Raw genomic sequence first — 21,315 nt, 5'->3', positions numbered from 1 at the left:
CTTTCCCAGTTTCCTGACTAGTAATTTCAATTTACAACCCCAAATCCAATGAATATGGGACGTTGTGTAAAACATAAATAAAACCAGAATACAATGATTTGCAAATCCTTTTCAACCGAACACCACAAAGATAAGATATTTAATGTTCAAACTTTATTGTTTTTTGCAAATATTCATTCACTTTGAATTTGATGCCTCCAACATGTCACAGCATATATAAATATGAGAGTAGTTTTCCCCAAACAGTCATTATTTCTGCTTTTAATGACATCAAACATGACGTGTGCAGCATAGTGGAGACAGAACTGATCCCGACAATAATTATTCACATACATCACAGAGATCAATTTAACTCCAACCCATAGGAACATGAACATGCAGAAAATGCTGTTTCTATCAGAAAGAGGTTTTAGAGTTGTATGTGCTATCTCCTCTTTCACACACACCTACATCCTGTTGGTCACTCTGTGTACGAGGAGAGTGTTAGAGGTGAAGAGCTTTATGGGGGGCGGGGAGAAGCAGGCCAGATGTACATATTGTGTATATGTGTATGAGAGGAATGTAATGTCCATGTTTGATGCTGCTCTGACCCCCCTCCTCCTTTCAGGGTGGAGCCTGCTGGAGTCCGATGGTTGAGACCAGGTCTGAGGAAGTGTAAGTGTGTTTTTCATTTGATTCATGAAAACATTCAACCATCTTCAGACTGTGACATCACTCATTCAAAGTGCCAATCAATGAACAGATGATAGATCAATAACTGCAGCTGGATTGTGTCTCGTTCTCTCATCAGATTCCTGTGAACTCACAATCGACACAAACACAGTAAACAGTGACATCAACTGTCTGACAACACAGGAAGGCAACATGTGAGAGAGGATCAGTCATATCTGATCATCCAGACAGGTTTGACTGCTGTCAGCTGCTGTGTAGAGATGGTCTGACTGGTCGCTGTTACTGGGAGGTCGAGTGGAGACGAGGAGTTTCTATATCAGTGAGTTACAGAGGAATCAGAAGGAGAGGAGACAGTAAAGACTGCAGGTTTGGAAGAACGATCAGTCCTGGAGTCTGAGGTGTTCTGATGATGGCGGTTACTATATCTGGCACAATAAGAGAGGAACTTCCTCCTCCTCCTCCTCCTCCTCCTCCTCCACCTCCTCCAGAGTAGCAGTGTATGTGGACTGTCCTGCTGGCTCTCTGTCCTTCTACAGAGTCTCCTCTGACACACTGATCCACCTCCACACCTTCAACACCACATTCACTGAACCTCTTTATCCTGGATTTCTGGTTCTGGTTGTTTGGTTCCTCAGTGTCCCTGTGTTCTGTGTAGGAGGTAGAGTCTCCTCCTGGTAGAGAACAGTTCAGTGAGTCTGTTCAGGATCACAGAAATCTTTCAGCTTCTTGTAATAAATCCATCAATGAACTTTGTACAAAGTGATTCAAAGTGATTGAACAAATTCCTCATTTCCATGTAAACTTCTTCCACTTCCAGTCCTTTAAAGATGGAAGCTCTGATCATTAAATGGTGGAAATGCCGTTGACTTGGACCTTCTGTCATGTGTGGCTTTGAATTCTGGCTCTTGTTCCAATAAAAGCAGAATGTTACTGTGAGTGTGTTTGTTGTCTTTCTCAGCTCAGGACACTTTTGGGATAAAGTGGAACGCAGACTGTGATCCCAACTTGATCACGAACATCGGTGTTGCACCTCACTGATTCTCTGGTGTCTGAATGGGAGTAAACAGAGCCTTCACCATCGCAGCCCCCTCCCTCTGGAGTTCCCTACCCATACACGTCCACGAATGTAGCGACCTGGACACTTTCAAATAACTTCCTACTAACTTAAAATCAAAACACACCCTTTAGACTAGCCTTAAAACTCAAATAATATTACATTACAGCTAATATTTGCTAGTTTTATGGTCTCCCCCTTATGTATTGGACATTATGTATATGGACATTTTCACTTAGGGGTGTCCTCACTTTAGTTGCCAGCAGTTTAGACATTAATGGCTGTGTGATGTGTTATTTTGAGGGGACAGCAAATTTACACTGTTACAGCTGTACACTCACTACTTTACATTGTAGCAAAGTGTCATTTCTTCAGTGTTGTCACATAAAAAGATATAATCAAATATTTACTAAAATGTGAGCGGTGTACTCACTTTTGTAAAATACTTTATTTTATCTATCTTTCATGTATTTTGCATTTATGTATTTTATACTGGTTTTATTGTAAAGTGTCTGAGTGTCCCGAAAAGCGCCACAGAAATAAAATATATTTCTATATTGTTAGTGCACATGTTGTATTTGGCAGCAGTCCGTATGAAGCAGTGACTCAGAGCAGCCTGTAGGGGGCAGTCTCTGCCCCCCTAACCTTTCAAAGAGCATAAGACAGCTACGGTGGCTGACACAGCACAAAAGGTGTCTCTTCTGGGACAGCAGAGAGTAGGCAGTCAAGAAATTAAGTTTCTGTAAGTAGATATATTAAGAAATTGTATCTACTTAATTTTCAGTTTAACCGTATGTTATTGTGACTTGACCACTGACAGATAACATGGAAAATGTAAACAAAGAGTGTGAAACACTGTCACTGTTTCTGCACCATAGTCCTTTATAAACCACACATTAAATAAAGTTTATACAAACATTGACAAGGGAAACACGTTCACTCTCTCTGTGATTATGGACCCTCGCCAAAACAGCAGCCATCAATAATATCTTGTCCGCTGCCAGATTATGGTGCTTTGATAGCGGCAAAAAATATAAATAAATAAATACTTTTATAGCGGTGATGAAATAGATCTCAGAAATGACAGCAACAGTTACTCACGTAATCACTTCCTCTTTAGTGGTTTTGCCTACACAACAAAAGCGCTATAGCAGCACAGAAAGAGAAGCTGGGAGGCAGGTGAAGTTCTGCACCCTTCAGACTCAGTGATTAACTTCCTCTGGTAGCAGTGCAGCCTTCTCTTTGATATAAACACAAGTCATAGCATAGCTTTCCCTGATGGCTCATTAAACAGAATTGAACCAAAGAAAGGCAGTGAAAGACTTGAAAGCGCCAGAGCCAGAGGAGATGCTTTTTGACTCTCAGTAATGCTCATGAGGTTTCACACATAAGTAGTCCTACATAACTAATGAGAACTACAGGCTGCATTAAAAATATTTACTCTACTTAACTAATAATAAGTATATTACACAGGAGAAAAGTGCAAAGGAAAATAAAAAGTTTAGCAGCTATAGCACCATAGAAGGAGAAGCTGGAAGGCAGGTGAAGTTCTGCACCCTTCAGACTCAGTGATGAGCTTCCTCTGGTCGCAGTGCAGCCTTCTCTTTGACATAAACACAAGTCAAAAGGTCAAAACCTTGTTGCCTGTTGGCGCCACAGAAGGGGGCAGAGTGACCTCTGCTGGTTGAGCTCCCACACAGCAAGAAGGCCTATAAATATGTAAGGAAACTAAAACATGAATTAAATAATATGAACTTAAATAAATAGGCTAACTGCTGTCCTAAACTACATATAACATTAGTTCACTTGTCTTAATCTGAAGTTCACCAATGGCCTTACAAATGTTTAATTCTCCCTAACAGCCTAACTAGTGTAATGGGAATTCCAAACATATTGCATGTAACCCTGGACTCACAGAGACTCATCTGATATGGGACACTGAATCTGTGTAAACGTAAAAGTCAAAATATCTCTGTTCTCTGTGTTATCCAGACTTCAGGGACAACGTGTCCCAGTGGGATGATAAGATTGATCCTAAAGCTGGATAAATAACAGGCTCACGGAGCTCTGCTCACTCAATCGAGCACACATGTACTTAAATAACGTGACTAACATCTAACATCACCCTGGTATAACATTAGTGCTGCATAATTACAGATCCGACTTAAAAGCTTGGCTTTTATTTTAAAATCTGTACTCTTACTCCCGGGTCACCTGGCTCACCGGTCTTTCTTTTCTTAACGTCTATCTTCAAACGGAAAGTGAAAATAGGAATTTCATAAAACCAAAATCGGACCATTATTTGAATTTGGTTTAGTCGTTTTTCATTTTTGGATTCAGAAACCAAAAATGGGAGAACGAGTCTTTATTTCCGTTTTTCGTTTTTGGTTTGATCGGAAAAAAGGTGTTTTTCTCGTTTGTTCGTTTATTGGTTCAAATGGAAAAAAAAATCAGAACGTACACGGACCGAGTTACACTCCTTCCTTTGGATTTTTGAAGCTCAGTTTCCAAATCTGCTTAAAGAGATTTGAACAGGAGGACAGACTGATGTGGACTCCTAGAGGAATAAGCAGAGGATTAACTGCCCTCCGGTGGTCACACTGAGTTACTACAACACAATTAAGCAAGTGTTATTTTTCTGCGTGCATATGAGAATGTGAGGGGCCGCTAGGGTCCATGTGATGAAAAAATTGCCATCAGAGGGTGCATGCGTAGGCTTTGTGTGGACATCTGTGTCTGTGACCCTCACGTTTTTGTGACCCACTACGCTACCAGGGCACCAACCGATCCACTGCACATTGTGGACAACAGAAGTAGTCTGCGGTGTCTGCAGCTGTCTGTGTACAGGTCCACGCATGTAGACCCTACGCACATAGCCATGCATTTATACTTGTGCATCCGTGTGTCCGTCAATCTGCAATTACACCCCCAAACACTAGTCTGCTGTAGCGCTACAGCGTCCACTGTGTTGACTTTTACTGGCCGAGCAGGCTAATTTCATGTTTAGCACTCCGCTAACGTGAATGGGGGTGAAATTGTAAACATGCGGCTGGTGTAGCCTTTTGAAATGTTATCGACCAAATGGATCACATTCTGATAGTGAAATTCAGCTCGGGTTGCGACGGTCAAATATATTGATTCACTGTGTTACAGCCGCCGTTTTGGCTGCAAGTAAAAGTTACTTCAAAGCACGGGTACTTCCTATCGGCTCGGAGGTATTGCGAGGCTACCCAGCCGACCAGTCACAGAGCTTACAGTCCGCGTCGCCTCGACGTGTAGTTACGGCGTAGGAAGGAACGCAGAAGCTACGCCGTGAATTTGACGCAGAAGTATAAATTGCACTTTACACTGATATGTGGCCAAAAGGACTCACACTTATTAGGATCAATATGCACTAATCAGTATTGATGAGGTGATGAGGATTGGTGACAGAGTCCATAACAGTATGAGTTTCAGTATTAATATGTGGATTCATGCTGTGGGTCCCTTTAACAGTCCACTTCCATCCAGATGAATGTTTGTGTTGAACACATCACTGTTGGTATCAGTGTGGCTAACAGCACTCGTCAATACAATTTTAATAACCAGATTTTGTCTTTATATCATTTGAAAACACTGTTAATGAAACTGACATCCTGCAGTTCATATTGTCACCACCAGAGGCGCCACATCATCACCACAGCAGAGAAATGCTCCTGATTTAAAGGAAAAATCTGCTGCACTTTCTTTCAGTCTGACATAAATCTAAACAAACACATCTGATGAATATTTAATCTGAATCTGTTGGAGCTTTTAAAAACAACTGTAGAAAGTTTATATTTCATGACGTGTGAAGAAGAGAAAAGCTGAAAGGTTTTAATGTTGGAATTTTCTTCTGCTTCAGAGGAATTTATGGCAACCAGAAATCCTGTAGATGAGATATTTCCTGATTTACTGATCTCTGCAGCTCAGAAACAAAGTGAGATAGTGTTTTTTAATTCCTGACTTCAGTTTTGGTTCAGCAGGAATGAACAAACACACAAAATGACTTTTAATCTGGAGCTTCAGCTCATTTGTTTTGATCCTGTAAAGAAACAAATACCATTCATTGTAATGTTGTCTGTTGTGCAGCTGGATGAAGAAATAACTGCTGTCAGTCAGTTAAGTTCCACCATGTATCCTGCTCACAGCCTGCTTCCTGTTCACACTTTAACTTCCTCTGATCATCGTTGCGCAGCTTCTTCTTTTCTCCGTGTAAAGGTGATGTAACCGACATGTTTCACACTTTAACGACTCTTTGCTCTCATTTCTCTGAACTTTGATTTACAAACTAAATTAACAAGAGCAACTTTTATCCGATATGTTGTACAACCTGAAGCACTACTTGTACTTTCCTTGAGTAGGTCGTTCGTCTTCATCGGAATGTCTTTTTGACCACAGCAGGAATTATAAGGCTCCTTTCACAACGGCTGAGGGAGGAGAACTGAGGTAGGACCCAGATACAGACATTATCCAGTTTTTGTGATTTTCAGTGCAGGAATTTTACTTGGAACAGAGTATTTTAACGAGTACTTTTACTAAAAGAAAAGTACTCGGGGGGGTGGCGATGGAGCAATAGATCATCCCCAACTGTGACACGTCCACCATCCCTGAGCAAGACACTTAACCCCTTGTTGCTCCAGACCTCTGACATGTACAGCAATTGTAAGTCGCTTTGGATAAAAGCGTCAGCTAAATGAATAAATGTAAAACATATAAAAACTTTTCCACTGCTGGTAACAACCTGCAACCTGCTGGTAAACCTATCATGCTTGTGTCTGTTAATTTGGAATTTGATCTACTCTGGTCAGTGATTCTCTGACTGTTTACAGAACAGATAGGAAAACACATTTCAGAGTTCTACTTCACCACATAGTGTACTTTTTGTTGAAGAAATATTGTGAGCCCAGTTCAGGTTTGATGAAGAAGTTTCAAAGATTGATAAAGACTTTCACAGCATGGTTTAATGAGACTCCAGCACACAACTTGTGAACACATCTAATGCCAACACTGAATCTGAAGGATATTTCCTGTCAGGGGATATTACATGTGAAGAGTGAATAAGAAATACAGCTGAGTAATACAGCTTATTCATGTCAAATTCAAATTAGCTTTATTGGCATGAATGTGAAACAACAATATGGCCAAAGCATCATACAAACTACATAAGAACAATCAACCCCGTACATTTCATTAAACAAGTAATTAAAGCGTAAAGTAATTAAAGCGCATGCGTGTTTGTGTTAAAAAAAAAAGTAAAATAAAATAAATACATAAAACAGTAAGCGTGTGTATTAAAAAGATAAAAATATATTAAAAATAAAATAAATAAATAAAATGGTAAGCGTGTGTTAAATTTTTTAAATATATTAAAAATTAAAATAAAATAAATAAATGAAACAGTAAGTGTGTGTGTGTGTGTGTGTGTGTGTTTGTTAATTTTTTTTTAATATATATATAAAAAAACGGTAAGCGTGTGTGTGTGTTAAAAAAATTAAAATATATTAATAATTTAAAAAATAATAATAAAACAGTAAGCGTGTGTGTGTAATAATAGACAAAAAATTTAAAAATTAATTAATTGATTAAAAAATAATATAAATATCAAGCAATCAAAATAATAATAATTTGAAAATTTGTACAATTAAATGATTATTCATGTCATTTGACAGGAGGTGGGGCCATCCAGCTGCATGACAGTGACTTGGTTACTGGGTATGCCGGTCTCGCATCAGCCGAGTTGGCTTTATCAGTTTTACATTGCAGCTGATGCAGCTATTTGAGTCAATATCAGGCCGATTTCCAGTCAGTACATTCCTACTTTTTACTACATTTATCTGGCATCTTTAGTTACCAGTTACTTTGGAGAATAGGATTTTACAAACATGTGATTACCTAATGAGATATGATTGAACTAGCCAACAATGTGTGATAGGGAAGGCAACAGCGGTTTAGCACTAGGACCCAGGTAAAGGGGCAGAGTCTATAAATAGGGGAGGGAAGATCACCTGGTCCTTTCTTTCTGCAGTCACACACCTGAGAGAGCAGCTGAGGCCAGCCTTTGTTTGGTGCTTGATTGGGTAGGCTTTATTTTTAAATAGGTTTAACTTTTAAAAAATGTTTACAAATCTAAGGCTAATAATGCATGTCCAGAACTAGATCCTAGAATATTCTGTAGTTGATTTTATTGAAGATAAGTTGAATAATTGTTAAAAACCTGTTATTGAGGGTCCAGAGCTTGGAGTGATGTGTGTAAGATAGTTTTAAACAAGATTTTAGCCGTTTTTTATATGAATGTAACAGGAATATTTGAAAATATAGATCCCAGTCACCTGCATGCCTTCAACGGCGGGAGGGGAATGTGTTTCTAAGTCAAGCAAGGTATGATAATTGTTATATTTGCTTATGTTTTGTTCAATGTTTCTTTTAAATAGTTTTTTTGTATTTTACTGTGTGTTTGTCTTGTTTTAAATAGACATTATTAGGAGAGCCAACCACTGTTTTTTCCCACCGGTTAGTTTTATTGTGCTCACACTAGATCCTTGAATGGGCCATATTTTGTGTTTCTGGCTGTGTTAAAGGGCGAAACTGAAAGACAGAGTAACCATTTTGCATGGTGTTTTGTGTAATTAGTGTGTAGCATGCAGATATAGATAGTGTTTTTCCATAGTATTTGGTTTAATTGGTTTGAGCTTGTGGTTTATTTCCTTATTTGCCTACCAGTTTGGTTATAATTTGTCGGTGCTCCATTCTAAATCCGTTTCCCTGGTAATGCAGTCCTGAATTGTGTTTTTTCTTTTGTTTTGATGTAAAATAAATAAAATCTACATTCCTATACTGATATATTAGCCTCTGGTCCAGTTTGTTCTGGCACTTGTGTGTGAATTAGCGTTTGGTTTACAAATATAAAAAGCAGGGACGCAATGCTGTGAAGTAATTGTTTTAAAAACACAATATTCAAAATACTGAGTGACAGTATACTGTCATTAATACTTTTTGTTCTTCAACTATAAAACTCTGAATGCAGGACTTTTACTTTCAACAGAGTATTTTCTAAGTGCAACATTAACAGCTGTTGAGTACACGGTTTCACTGTTGGATGTTATTGAGAATTTGCAGAATCGAAAGTCCCTTGTGGTTTTAATGTGCGGATGCAGCTGTGATGTAACATCCTGGTTAGCATGTGGGAGATAACTGGTGAGGGGTTGGGGGCCGTTACTTCTGGTACAACCAGATTATTATATAGTCTGTAGTTCCAAACTCGTGTCTCCGGCTGACAAAAATAGGCTCCTGTTTCGAAAACGAACTCTGTCTGATTAAACCAGATCGTTTTTAACAACCGGAGTCTGAGTTATAGATAACTATTCCATAACTGGTCTACAAGATTACCTGAAGATGCTCATGGCAGTTAAAACACACAACTTGATGTGGATCATTGAGTAAACAGAGGGAGGGAAGGAGGTGCGGGGGGGTGGAGCACATTCCTCAATTCACCCTGCACAGCCTATGCTACACCAGAAAGAGAGGACAGAGAACAAGAGACACAGACTCTAGAAGGATTAAAGTTTAAAGACTCACAAGTTTAAGACTAGGCTACAGCTTTTCACAAGAGTGATAATAAGTTTTTCACACAAAGCTTTAGCAAAGATTTTAAAAAGTTTAATTTTGGAACTCACTCTTATTTTGCTGCATGCTGTTAAAGGTAATTTATAATGCTGTTTAATTTTTACTCACTGTTATACTATTTTACTGCTTTACTGTAATTATTTCAATTTATTCTTTACTTACATTTACATTTATTCATTTAGCTGACGCTTTTATCCAAAGCGACTTACAATTGCTATACATGTCAGGTCTCATGCCTCTGGAGCAACGAGGGGTTAAGTGTCTTGCTCAGGGACACATTGGTGGATGGGTCACAGTGGGGAATTGAACCTGGGTCTCTCACACCAAAGGCAGGCATCTTATGGATACACCCCTCTTATCAGTTACATACACATTTTTGGGGGCGGGACTGGAAGTAGCTTTCAAAATTAATTTGATGGAATGTCATCTACAGTGGGTACGGAAAGTATTCAGACCCCTTTAAATTTGTCACTCTTTGTTTCATTGCAGCCATTTTCCAAAAATCAAAAAAGTTCATTTTATTTCTCAGTAATGTACACTCAGCACCCCATCTTGACAGAAAAAAACAGAAATGTAGAAATTTTGCAAATTTATTAAAAAAGAAAAACTGAAATATCACATGGTCATAAGTATTCAGACCCTTTGCCGTGACACCATATTTAACTCAGGTGCTGTCTATTTCTTCTGATCATCCTTGAGATGGTTCTACACCTTCATTTGAGTCCAGCTGTGTTTGATTATACTGATTGGACTTGATTAGGAAAGCCACACACCTGTCTATATAAGACCTTACAGCTCACAGTGCATGTCAGAGCAAATGAGAATCATGAGGTCAAAGGAACTGCCTGAAGAGCTCAGAGACAGAATTGTGGCAAGGCACAGATCTGGCCAAGGTTACAAAAAATTCTGCTGCACTTAAGGTTCCTAAGAGCACAGTGGCCTCCATAATCCTCAAATGGAAGACGTTTGGGACGACCAGAACCCTTCCTAGAGCTGGCCGTCCGGCCAAACTGAGCTATCGGGGGAGAAGAGCCTTGGTGAGAGAGGTAAAGAAGAACCCAAAGGTCACTGTGGCTGAGCTCCAGAGATGCAGTCGGGAGATGGGAGAAAGTTGTAGTAAGTCAACCATCACTGCAGCAATCCACCAGTCGGGGCTTTATGGCAGAGTGGCCCGACGGAAGCCTCTCCTCAGTGCAAGACACATGAAAGCCCGCATGGAGTTTGCTAAAAAACACCTGAAGGACTCCAAGATGGTGATAAATAAGATCCTCTGGTCTGATGAGACCAAGATAGAACTTTTTGGCCTTAATTCTAAGCGGTATGTGTGCAGAAAACCAGGCACTGCTCATCACCTGTCCAATACAGTCTCAACAGTGAAGCATGGTGGTGGCAGCATCATGCTGTGGGGGTGTTTTTCAGCTGCAGGGACAGGACGACTGGTTGCAATCGAGGGAAAGATGAATGCGGCCAAGTACAGGGATATCCTGGACGAAAACCTTTTCCAGAGTGCTCTGGACCTCAGACTGGGCCGAAGGTTTACCTTCCAACAAGACAATGACCCTAAGCGCACCGCTAAAATAACGAAGGAGTGGCTTCACAACAACTCCGTGGCTGTTCTTGAATGGCCCAGCCAGAGCCCTGACTTAAACCCAATTGAGCATCTCTGGAGAGACCTGAAAATGGCTGTCCACCAACGTTTACCATCCAACCTGACAGAACTGGAGAGGATCTGCAAGGAGGAATGGCAGAGGATACCCAAATCCAGATGTGAAAAACTTGTTGCTTTCCCAAAACGACTCATGGCTGTATTAGATCAAAAGGGTGCTTCTACTAAATACTGAGCAAAGGGTCTGAATACTTATGACCATGTGATATTTCAGTTTTTCTTTTTTAATAAATTTGCAAAAATTCTACATTTCTGTTTTTTTCTGTCAAGATGGGGTGCTGAGTGTACATTACTGAGAAATAAAATGAACTTTTTTGATTTTTGGAAAATGGCTGCAATGAAACAAAGAGTGAAAAATTTAAAGGGGTCTGAATACTTTCCGTACCCACTGTATATTTCTCTCTATGATATGGATTATTTTGATTTTGCTAATGTGTTACTAATCAATGTAATCCTAAAGGAGTTCAAACTATACTATGTTGCCTTATGTCTGCACATTTCTTTTTAGCAATTAGATTGTTGTTGAAGTTCATTTTCCATCGGGATGCTACACTAAAAGAAACCAGCTTACTATTAGAAAATGATACAAATGTAATTTCCCACTCTGCATAGCTTATTGTTAATGCTCATAATATAAAGCTCCCATGCTTCTGTACCAAGAAGACCATTTAATGTTCAACTGTAGACAAACGTACAGGCAGTGTTGGGGAGTAACTAGTTACATGCAGTTTCGTCCAGTAATTTAATTACAAAATAAATGTTATCTGTTACAGTTAGGCCTACTGGAAAAATATGTAATTAAATCACAATTGCTTATTAAAATATTTTTGATTACATTGGGGGTTACGTCAGAATATTTTCTGTATACAGGTGCTGGTCATAGAATATCATCAACAAGTAGATTTATTTCAGTAATTCCATTAAAGTGAAACTTGTATAATGTTTACATTCATTCCACACAGACTGATATATTTCAAGTGTTCATTCCTTTTAATTTTGATGATTTGATGGGGCGGCTGTGGCTCAGGAGTTAGAGCGGGTTGGCCGTTAATCGGAAGATCGGCGGTTCAATGCATGTCAACGTGTCCTTGGGCAAGATACTGAACCCTGAATTGCCCCTGGCGCCTGTTCCACCAGTGTATGAATGTGTGTGAATGTTGCCATAGTCTATTAACAAATAAATGTAAAAACACACTCGGTGTAATATTTAAACAGGTAAACCCCACAATTAATTGAGTTTTTGCAGCCTTATAAAAGACCAGGTCCAACGCTAACAAAGTTTCCGGAAGGACAGGCTCTTGCAGATCCCATCCACTAGATGGTGCCATAGCCTTTGTAATGTGCTACAAATACACTAGAATATAAGCAGAAATTTTGAACTAACTTGAAGTGCTGTAGTTAAATTGCACAAACTTTTAATTTGCAGATTATATAGAATATTAACTGAACAAAACATAATACAACCTTGTTCATAACATTTTGACATCGTATTAATTTTTGTGTGAGTTTTACAGGCCCTTGTCTTGTCACAATAGGCCTTGTGCTGAGTGTTGAACCATTTGATGTGTATGTGGTCATGGCGGTGTGTTCGGTTTGTGAGATTGAGTGTGATGTAGTTTTAGTGTATAAACAAGTTCAAAGCAGACCAACGGAAGCAGTGATAGCTGCCATTAACTTGGCCAAGTTGTCACTGCACTTTCCTTGAAGCATCTAGTTTATTGCAAAGGTATTAGCAACATCTTTGAGGTTGTACATAATGATGTGCTCCTCCAGGGCAACAGCGACATCCACAATTTCTTTTGCCAGAAACTCTTGCTTGCTTCCAACTTCCTCTGTAACAATGAGAAGGCCAATGTTCACTCCTTTTGTAGCCTGATGAGCCTTTTGTGCAAATTTGATGATTATCTTACTTTTTGGAGATAGGTTAAAATTTGAAACTGTTTTGCCTGAAGGAGTTCATTGAACACTTGTCAAACTCATTCAAAGATCCTTTTTATTTCACAACCGTAAATGTTTTGTGATTTGGAGGGGGAATATGATGGACTTATTTTTCACGCTTCCTTTTGGTTTGATTTACAAAAGACATCATACTAACAAAGCTAAAGTACTGTTGTTTTTTTTAAGTATAAACGTCTCAGCTGACATAACTTACATTAAGTTGATTAATATCTTGGATAAATATATTCATATATTGCTTAAAATATTACCTTCCTTTTAGATTTTTGTGTAAAATTTATTTTTGTACTTTCAAGTATTTTTAGTTAGTTTAGTCAACACTTTTAATGGCAAAAGGGCTGGAACATGTACTTCTTGTATTGAAAATAATCTCTGGTTCCACACTCCAGTCTAGTTGGTGGCGGTAACGCACCTCTCGGCTAGTTTGCCAACTGCCAATAAAAAAAGAAGTTTGAGTGAAACATTCAAGCCTGATGGCGACGAGCTTATTGACGACGTTGTGCACTGGTGACGGAGTCTAAAGTGATTCCATTCACAACTACAGTCCGTCTAGTTATTTTTAAGTTATTTTTTTCTATTTTTGTGTCTATAGTAGCATTCTCACGACCCCCATGGGAACAGACCGACCCCCGGGTTAAGAACCACTGCTGTAGCGCATCGTTAGAGTAGAGAGTCATGTTTCCTATCAGTCCTTCAATGAATGTGTCCGGTCCTCCATGCAGGTGTGTGTGCTGGGCTGCAGCTTCATGCCTCCATCTAGTGGACTGATAGTAGAAGTCCAGCAGCTGATGGCAGCTTCCTCTGCCTCACGCTGCTGTCTGACTGCATTCAGCTGCACTGATATGAAACAGAAACTAGCAGCCAATCAGTGGAGGAGCAGCTGATCTTTTTCCAGGAGAATGATGGAAAGGAGGATTTGAGTTGATGTGCAGATGAATGATTTGTGTTTCCTCTCCAGGTGAAAGTGGATGTGAGTTGAGCAGCATGAGTCAGTGTGAGGACAGAGAGGAGGGAGTCCCTCCCTCTAAAAGCACTCTGTGTGGGGAACATGACAGCCAGACCAAAGCTCAGAGGTGAGATGAGGATCTCTAACTGTCCAGGACTCAAATCACTCCACCATCATTATTCACTCTCAAACCTCTGTGTGTGTTGTGTTGAAGCCCAGAGCAGCAGCAGGGACCAGACTCTGCTGGACCTGGACCTGGACCTGGACCTGAGCCCAGCTGTGTGTCCTTCAAGAGTGACCGGTCAAAGGGTGGTCTCATTGATTTTAAGCGAGGACATGTGTCTGACAGACAGTGAGTATGTGTCAGTATTAAACAGCGTTGGCCAATCAGAGCTAAATGTTCATGTCTCCCTCCTCATGTTGCTCACTGCTGATGTTTGTCCTCATTAAATCCAGTCTGACCAGTTGTCCTTCTAATGTCCATGTTCTCCTAGAATGATGATGAAGGTCAGAGCCAGATTAGGATTAAAGGACAGGTCCACATGTTTTCCAGTCTGTCCCTAAACAACACTGACATGCCCATATGTACAGTGATTATGTGCATATATGTTAGAATTAACTTGTTTATTATACTTTAGGTTGCATTTTCTTGTTATATTGTAGAGACTGTTCATGTACTGCCCCCAGGTGAGTTTGCAGTAAACTGTTGAACTGAAGCTACGGTTGAGATCTTTCCATCACTATCTGAACACTTTTTATGGCATGGAATCAATTTTTTTTGTTGCAAAGTTTGAAACTTTTTACATTGCGTTGAAAATGAATTTTTGAAGTTACGAGATCTTTTGAAAATGAGTTGGAACACTATGTTATTCCATGCCTGCAGTTTTGAATGTAGAAAAGCAGACACGTGGCTTTTTCAGCTGAAAGTATTTTTTGTTAAGTAAATGCTAATTTTGACATAACACTTGCAGTCATTTATGATTCGTGTTAATTCTGAGGAACTGGCAGGATGCATTTATTGTGAAAGACTTAAAGACATGCTACATTCTGTCGCTGAGTTAACAAAGCCTCAATAGCAGTAGCCTACAGACAACAACTCATAAAATTGCAGGTTATGCAGGTATTTAGCTAACTGATTGGTTTCATGTGGCTTAATCGATAGATATAATTGAGTATTGTCTGTATAACAATAAAAGATTATGGAGTATTTCCTGACAATATTGCCTAAAGGAATAGGCTGAAAAGGATTGGTCCAAGCACAGAACTTTGTGGAACTACCAATTTGCACTGGATAGATAGTAGCAATAATTTAAAAAATAATAATCTTAATAATATCAATATAATATAGTCAATAATAAAATTATATTACTCTCTCTCTTACCCTACCTGCCATAGCCGCCCACCTGGTTTCTGAGGTTTCTGACTATTAAAAGGACGTTTGCCTTTAGCCATTATTACCAAGTGCTTGCTTATGATGGGAATTGTTGGGTCTGTGTAAGTAACATTTGAAAAAGTACGGTCTAGACCTGCTGTATGTGAAAAGTGCAATGAGATAACTTCTGCAATGAATTGACACCATAAAATGAGACGGAATTGAATGAAGACCTTGAGAGACTAAACCCAGTAAATTAAAATCTGCACAATAATTTGGACTGTTGATTCACAGTGGAATTGGAACACTTTAATGTCAGGGGAAACCATCGGATTTAATATCGAAATCAACACTTTAAGTTAAAGAGCTAACTCTTCATGATTCCTCCACAGAGTCCACCAGGAGAGCTCAGAGGTTCCCAGTGGTCAGTCTGCCCAGCAGCATCAAACACACCTGGACTCCATATTTATGGTCTGTACATGTACAACAACTACTTTTCCATCTATTCTGTTCACAATAATCTCCACGCTGCACTTTTTAGACCAGTGGATTGTCAGTCTGTCCAACATGGATCTGATGTTTGGTTCCATGATTTGACTTTGATTGTGTCCTTCATATAATATTCTGTTCCAGCTGCTGGAGGACAACATTGTCACTTTTGTGAAGAACGAGCTGAAGAAGATCCAGAAGGGTCTGAGTTCAGATTACCCAGAATGCTTAGAGAGTCAGAGGGAGGATGAGGAGGTGTTGGACGGTGAGGAGGAAGAGCAGAGGAGGAGCAGCAGAGAGGCATTTCTGAAGATCACAGTGCACTTCATGAGGAGAATGAAGCAGGAGGAGCTGGCTGAGCGTCTGCAGAGCAGTAAGAGGATTTCTCTAAAGATTTAAGCTGCTGGATAAACTGGACATTTACTGATGGCTCACAGAAGGAGGGAAACATGGTTAGATAAGGAAATGAAACTGTCACATGGACTTTATCAATCACTGATTGATCTGTTTTGTTGTGTCTTCATTCAGGAAGTCTCTGCAGTTTGTCAGCGTAAACTTAAATCTAAGCTGAAGAAGAAGTTCCAGTGTGTGTTTGAGGGGATTGCTAAAGCAGGAAACCGAACCCTTCTGAACCAGATCTACACAGAGCTCTACATCACAGAGGGAGGGACTGCAGAGGTCAATGATGAACATGAGGTCAGACAGATTGAAACAGCATCCAGGAAACCAGACAGACCAGAAACACCATCAGACAAGAAGACATCTTTAAAGCCTCACCTGGAAGAGATGAACCAATCAGAACAGTGATGACAAAGGGAGTGGCTGGCATTGGGAAAACAGTCTTAACACAGAAGTTCACTCTGGACTGGGCTGAAGACAAAGCCAACCAGGACATACAGTTCACATTTCCATTCACTTTCAGAGAGCTGAATGTGCTGAAAGAGAAAAAGTACAGCTTGGTGGAACTTGTTCATCACTTCTTTCCTGAAACCAAAGAAGCAGGAATCTGCAGGTTTGAAGAGTTCCAGGTTGTGTTCATCTTTGACGGTCTGGATGAGTGTCGACTTCCTCTGGACTTCCACAACAATGAGGTCCTGACTGATGTCACAGAGTCCACCTCAGTGGATGTGCTGCTGACAAACCTCATCGGGGGAACCTGCTTCCCTCTGCTCGCCTCTGGATAACCACACGACCTGCAGCAGCCAATCAGATCCCTCCTGGGTGTGTTGACATGGTGACAGAGGTCAGAGGGTTCACTGACCCACAGAAGGAGGAGTACTTCAGGAAGAGGTTCAGAGATGAAGCAGGCCAGCAGAATCATCTCCCACATCAAGACATCACGAAGCCTCCACATCATGTGCCACATCCCAGTCTTCTGCTGGATCACTGCTACAGTTCTGGAGGAGGTGTTGAAGACCAGAGAGGGAGGAGAGCTGCCCAAGACCCTGACTGAGATGTACATCCTCTTCCTGGTGGTTCAGTCCAAACTGAAGAACATCAAGTATGAGGAGGAGCTGAGACAGATCCACACTGGACTCCAGAGAGCAGGAAGATGATTGAGTCTCTGGGAAAACTGGCTTTTGAGCAGCTGCAGAAAGGAAACCTGATCTTCTATGAATCAGACCTGACAGAGTGTGGCATCGATATCAGAGCAGCCTCAGTGTACTCAGGAGTGTTCACACAGATCTTTAAGAGGAGAGGGGCTGTACCAGGACAAGGTGTTCTGCTTCATCCATCTGAGCGTTCAGGAGTTTCTGGCTGCTCTTCATGTCCATCTGACCTTCATCAACTCTGGTGTCAATCTGCTGGCAGAAGAACAATCAACCTCCCAGAAGTCTGAAACAAGAAAAGATGAATCTGCAGTGACACAGTTCTACCAGAGTGCTGTGGACAAGGCCTTAAAGAGTCCAAATGGACACCTGGACTTGTTCCTCCGTTTCCTCCTGGGACTTTCACTGCAGACCAATCAGAATCTCCTAAGAGGTCTGCTGACACAGACAGGAAGTGGTGCAAAAACCAACCAGGTAGCAGTCGAGTACATCAAGAAGAAGATCGAAGAGACTCCCTCTGCAGAGAAAAGCATCAATCTGTTCCACTGTCTGAATGAACTGAAGGATGTTCTCTAGTGGATCAGATCCAACAGTCCCTGAGTTCAGGAAGTCTCTCCACAGATAAACTCTCTCCTGCTCAGTGGTCAGCTCTGGTCTTCATCTTACTGTCATCAGAAAAAGATCTGGAGGTGTTTGACCTGAAGAAATACTCTGCTTCAGAGGAGGCTCTTCTGAGGCTGCTGCCAGTGGTCAAAGCCTCCAGGAAAGCTCTGTAAGTGGGATTTATTCATCAATTAATACTCTTTCAACCATAGAAAAAATACATGTGTTATTACTTGTTTCCTTTCTATCGTCTCTCCAGACTGAGTCTGTGTAACCTCTTAGGGCAAAGCTGTGATCATGTTTGGTCTGTATTTCATTCTATTCTATTTCTATTCAATTAAATTTTATTTATATAGCGCCAAATCACAACAACAGTTATCTCACAGCGCTTTTCATAAAAGACTAGACCGTACTCTGTGATGTTATTTACAGAAGCCCAACAGTTCCCACCAAGAGCAGCACTAGGAGACAGAGGCAAGGAAAAACTTCCTTTAAGAGGCAGAAACCTCGAGCAGAACCATGGCTCAGGGTGGGCGGCCATCTGCCTCGACCGGTTGGGGGTGAAGGAGAGAGAGGAGAGAGAGAGAGAGAGAGGGCAAGAGAGGAACAGAGAGAAAAAGAAAGCGATGGAAGGAGAGAGAGAGGGGAGGGAGGCAGCCTACACAATATACACACAGAGGTACAGACAGTAAAGGTGATGTTGCTATAGACTAAATGACTAAATGAAAAATGGTGTAGATATGTGTAGTAGTGTTAATGATAACAATCGTAACATTAATGATTATAATAACAGTAATAACAGTAATTTTTTGGCAGGGCCCCAGAACAATAACTTCAGTTTAACATTAGAAAATTACAGGCCATCCAGGTTTTAACATCCTGAAGGCACATTTAACTGAGTATCATCTGCATAACAATCAAAGTTTATGGACTATTTCCTGATAATATTGCCTAAAGGAAGCATAAATAAAGTGAAGAGGATTGGTCCGAGGACAGATCCTTGAGGAACTCAATGAGTAACTTTGGCATGCATGGAGGACTCATCGTTAACATGTACAAACTGAAATCGATCTGATAAATAGGACTTAAACCAGCTTAGAGCGGTTCCTTTAATGCCAATGAAATGTTCCAGTCTCTGCAATAGGATCTGATGGTCAATGGTATCAAATGCAGCACTAAGATCTAATAAAACCAGTACAGAGACAAGTCCTTTGTCTGATGCAATAAGGAGGTTGTTAGTAATTTTCACCAGTGCTGTCTCTGTGCTATGATGAGCTCTAAATCCTGACTGAAAATCCTCAAATAAACTATTGCTCTGTAGAAAGTCACACAGCTGTTTAGCAACTGCTTTCTCCAGAACCTTAGAGAGAAATGGAAGGTTAGATATAGGTCTATAGTTGGCTAAAACATCCGGATCAAGTTTGGGCTTTTTCAGAAGAGGTTTAATTACAGCTACTTTAAAGTACTGTGGTACATAGCCTGTTGATAGAGATAGATTGATCATATCTAGTATAGAGGTGCTGACTAAGGGTAAAACTTCTTTAAGCAGCCTAGTCGGGATGGGGTCTAAGAGGCAGGTTGATGGTTTAGATGAAGAAATTATTGAAGTTAGTTGGTAAAGTTTGAGGGAGGCAAAGCAGTCTAAACATGTATCTGGTTCTACAGCTGTTTCTAAGGTTCCTGAGTTTAGAGATAAGTCGGTGCCAATTGAGGGCAGGTCTTGGTGAATTTTGTCTCTAATAGCTAGATTTTATCATTAAAGAAGCTCATGAAATCGTAACTACTGAGAGCTATGGGAATACTGGGCTCAATAGAGCTGCGACTCTCTGTCAGCCTGGCTACAGTGCTGAAAAGAAACCTGGGGTTGTTCCTATTTTCCTCTATTAATGACGAGTAGTACGCTGCTCTGGCATTACGGAGGACCTTCCTATAAGTTAGACTATCTTGCCAAATTAAACGAGAATTTTCCACTTTGGTGGAACGCCAATTCCTCTCAAGTTTCCGCGATATTTGCTTTAATTTGCGAGTTTCAGTATTATACCATGGAGCTAACCGTCTTTGTTTTAGTATTTTCTTTTTTAGAGGGGCTACAGAGTCGAGTGTCATTCGCAGCGAGCCTGCAGCAATATCAACAAGATGATCGATTTGGGAGGGACTGAAATTAGCATAGGAGTCCTCCGTTACTTTGTGACTTGATAATGAATTTAGAGCTGATTGAATCGCATCCTTAAATTTAGCTATAGCACTATCAGACAGACATCTTGTATAGAAATTTTTACCTAATGGCGTGTAGTTCAGCAATACAAACTCAAAAGTTATCAAACAGTGGTCAGATAAAGAGGGATTCTGTGGGAACACTATTAAATGTTCAATTTAAATACCATATATCAGAACAAGGTTGAGGGTGTGGTTAAAACAGTGAGTCGGTTCATGAACACTCTGAGAGAAGCCAATGGAATCTAACAGAGAGATAAACGCAGTACTGAAGCTGTCATTCTCTACGTCCACATGAATATTAAAATCCCCTACAATAATAACTTTGTCCGTTTTAAGGACTAAAGTTGACAAAAAAGCTGACCAGGTGCTCGGTAAACTATAACAAAAGAATTGGTTGCAGTGATTTCCAACTTAGGTGCAAAAGACTAAGAACAAGACTTTCAAATGAGTTATAGTTTAGTTTAGGTTTAGAGCTGATTAGTAGGCTAGAGTCGAAGATAGCTGCAACTCCACCTCCTCGGCCTGTGCCTCGAGGAATGTGAGTATTAATATTACTGGGAGGGGTGGATTCATTTAGGCTAACATATTCTCCATCACCCAGCCAGGTGATTCAGATAATTCAGATTCACATATTGTTCATCACGAAATAAGAACTTTGACAGAGATCGAGATCCTTATTTATGTTTTGATATCATGTCATTTTAATTAGTGGTGGTCTGTTTATTCCTAATTCCATCATGATTAGTTACCATGTCTTCAATGTTAAAAGTAAAAAAACAAGGATTTTAACATGTGCTGAGAAGAGATTATATACTGTATACTAGAAGCTTTTACTGCTGTAATCGACGTTCAAATCAGTATTATTATCAATAGTTTATGCATTACCCTGAAATCCAAATAGCCCATGAAGTAAGAAAATAGTAATCTTATTTACTTTAAACAGTCAATGGGCCGCTGGGGAATCAGAGAGACAGTTGATGTGAACGCTACTTAAGTTGACATCATCTCTTTTTATTATTTATTTATATTTATAATATTATATTATGTTATTTAATGCTGAAATTCAACTGTGGTGTTCTTTTGGGAAATGCAGTAACTTAAATCAATGTTGAGTCAGTGTACCTCCCAGCAGTATAAATAAAATGT

General features: G+C 40.1%; 1 protein-coding gene across 1 annotated transcript; it reads left to right on the top strand.

The window, feature by feature from the left end:
• Positions 1-13,895: 13,895 nt before the first annotated feature.
• Positions 13,896-16,226, top strand: LOC119885102. The gene is made up of 4 exons (XM_038695345.1): positions 13,896-14,065; positions 14,153-14,290; positions 15,703-15,781; positions 15,944-16,226. Exons 1-4 carry the CDS (start codon positions 13,929-13,931, stop codon positions 16,196-16,198), a joined length of 609 nt encoding a protein of 202 aa, XP_038551273.1. The 5' UTR covers positions 13,896-13,928; the 3' UTR covers positions 16,199-16,226.
• Positions 16,227-21,315: the final 5,089 nt, after the last annotated feature.

The sequence above is a fragment of the Micropterus salmoides genome, unplaced genomic scaffold (genome assembly GCF_014851395.1).
Source record: "Micropterus salmoides isolate LMB-PRFRI ecotype aquatic unplaced genomic scaffold, ASM1485139v1 Ms_hic_scaffold_3928, whole genome shotgun sequence".
Taxonomy (NCBI): Eukaryota; Metazoa; Chordata; class Actinopteri; order Centrarchiformes; family Centrarchidae; genus Micropterus; species Micropterus salmoides.
The sequence above is the reverse complement of the archived record's forward strand: the minus strand, read 5'-3'. Positions and strand labels throughout refer to the sequence as shown.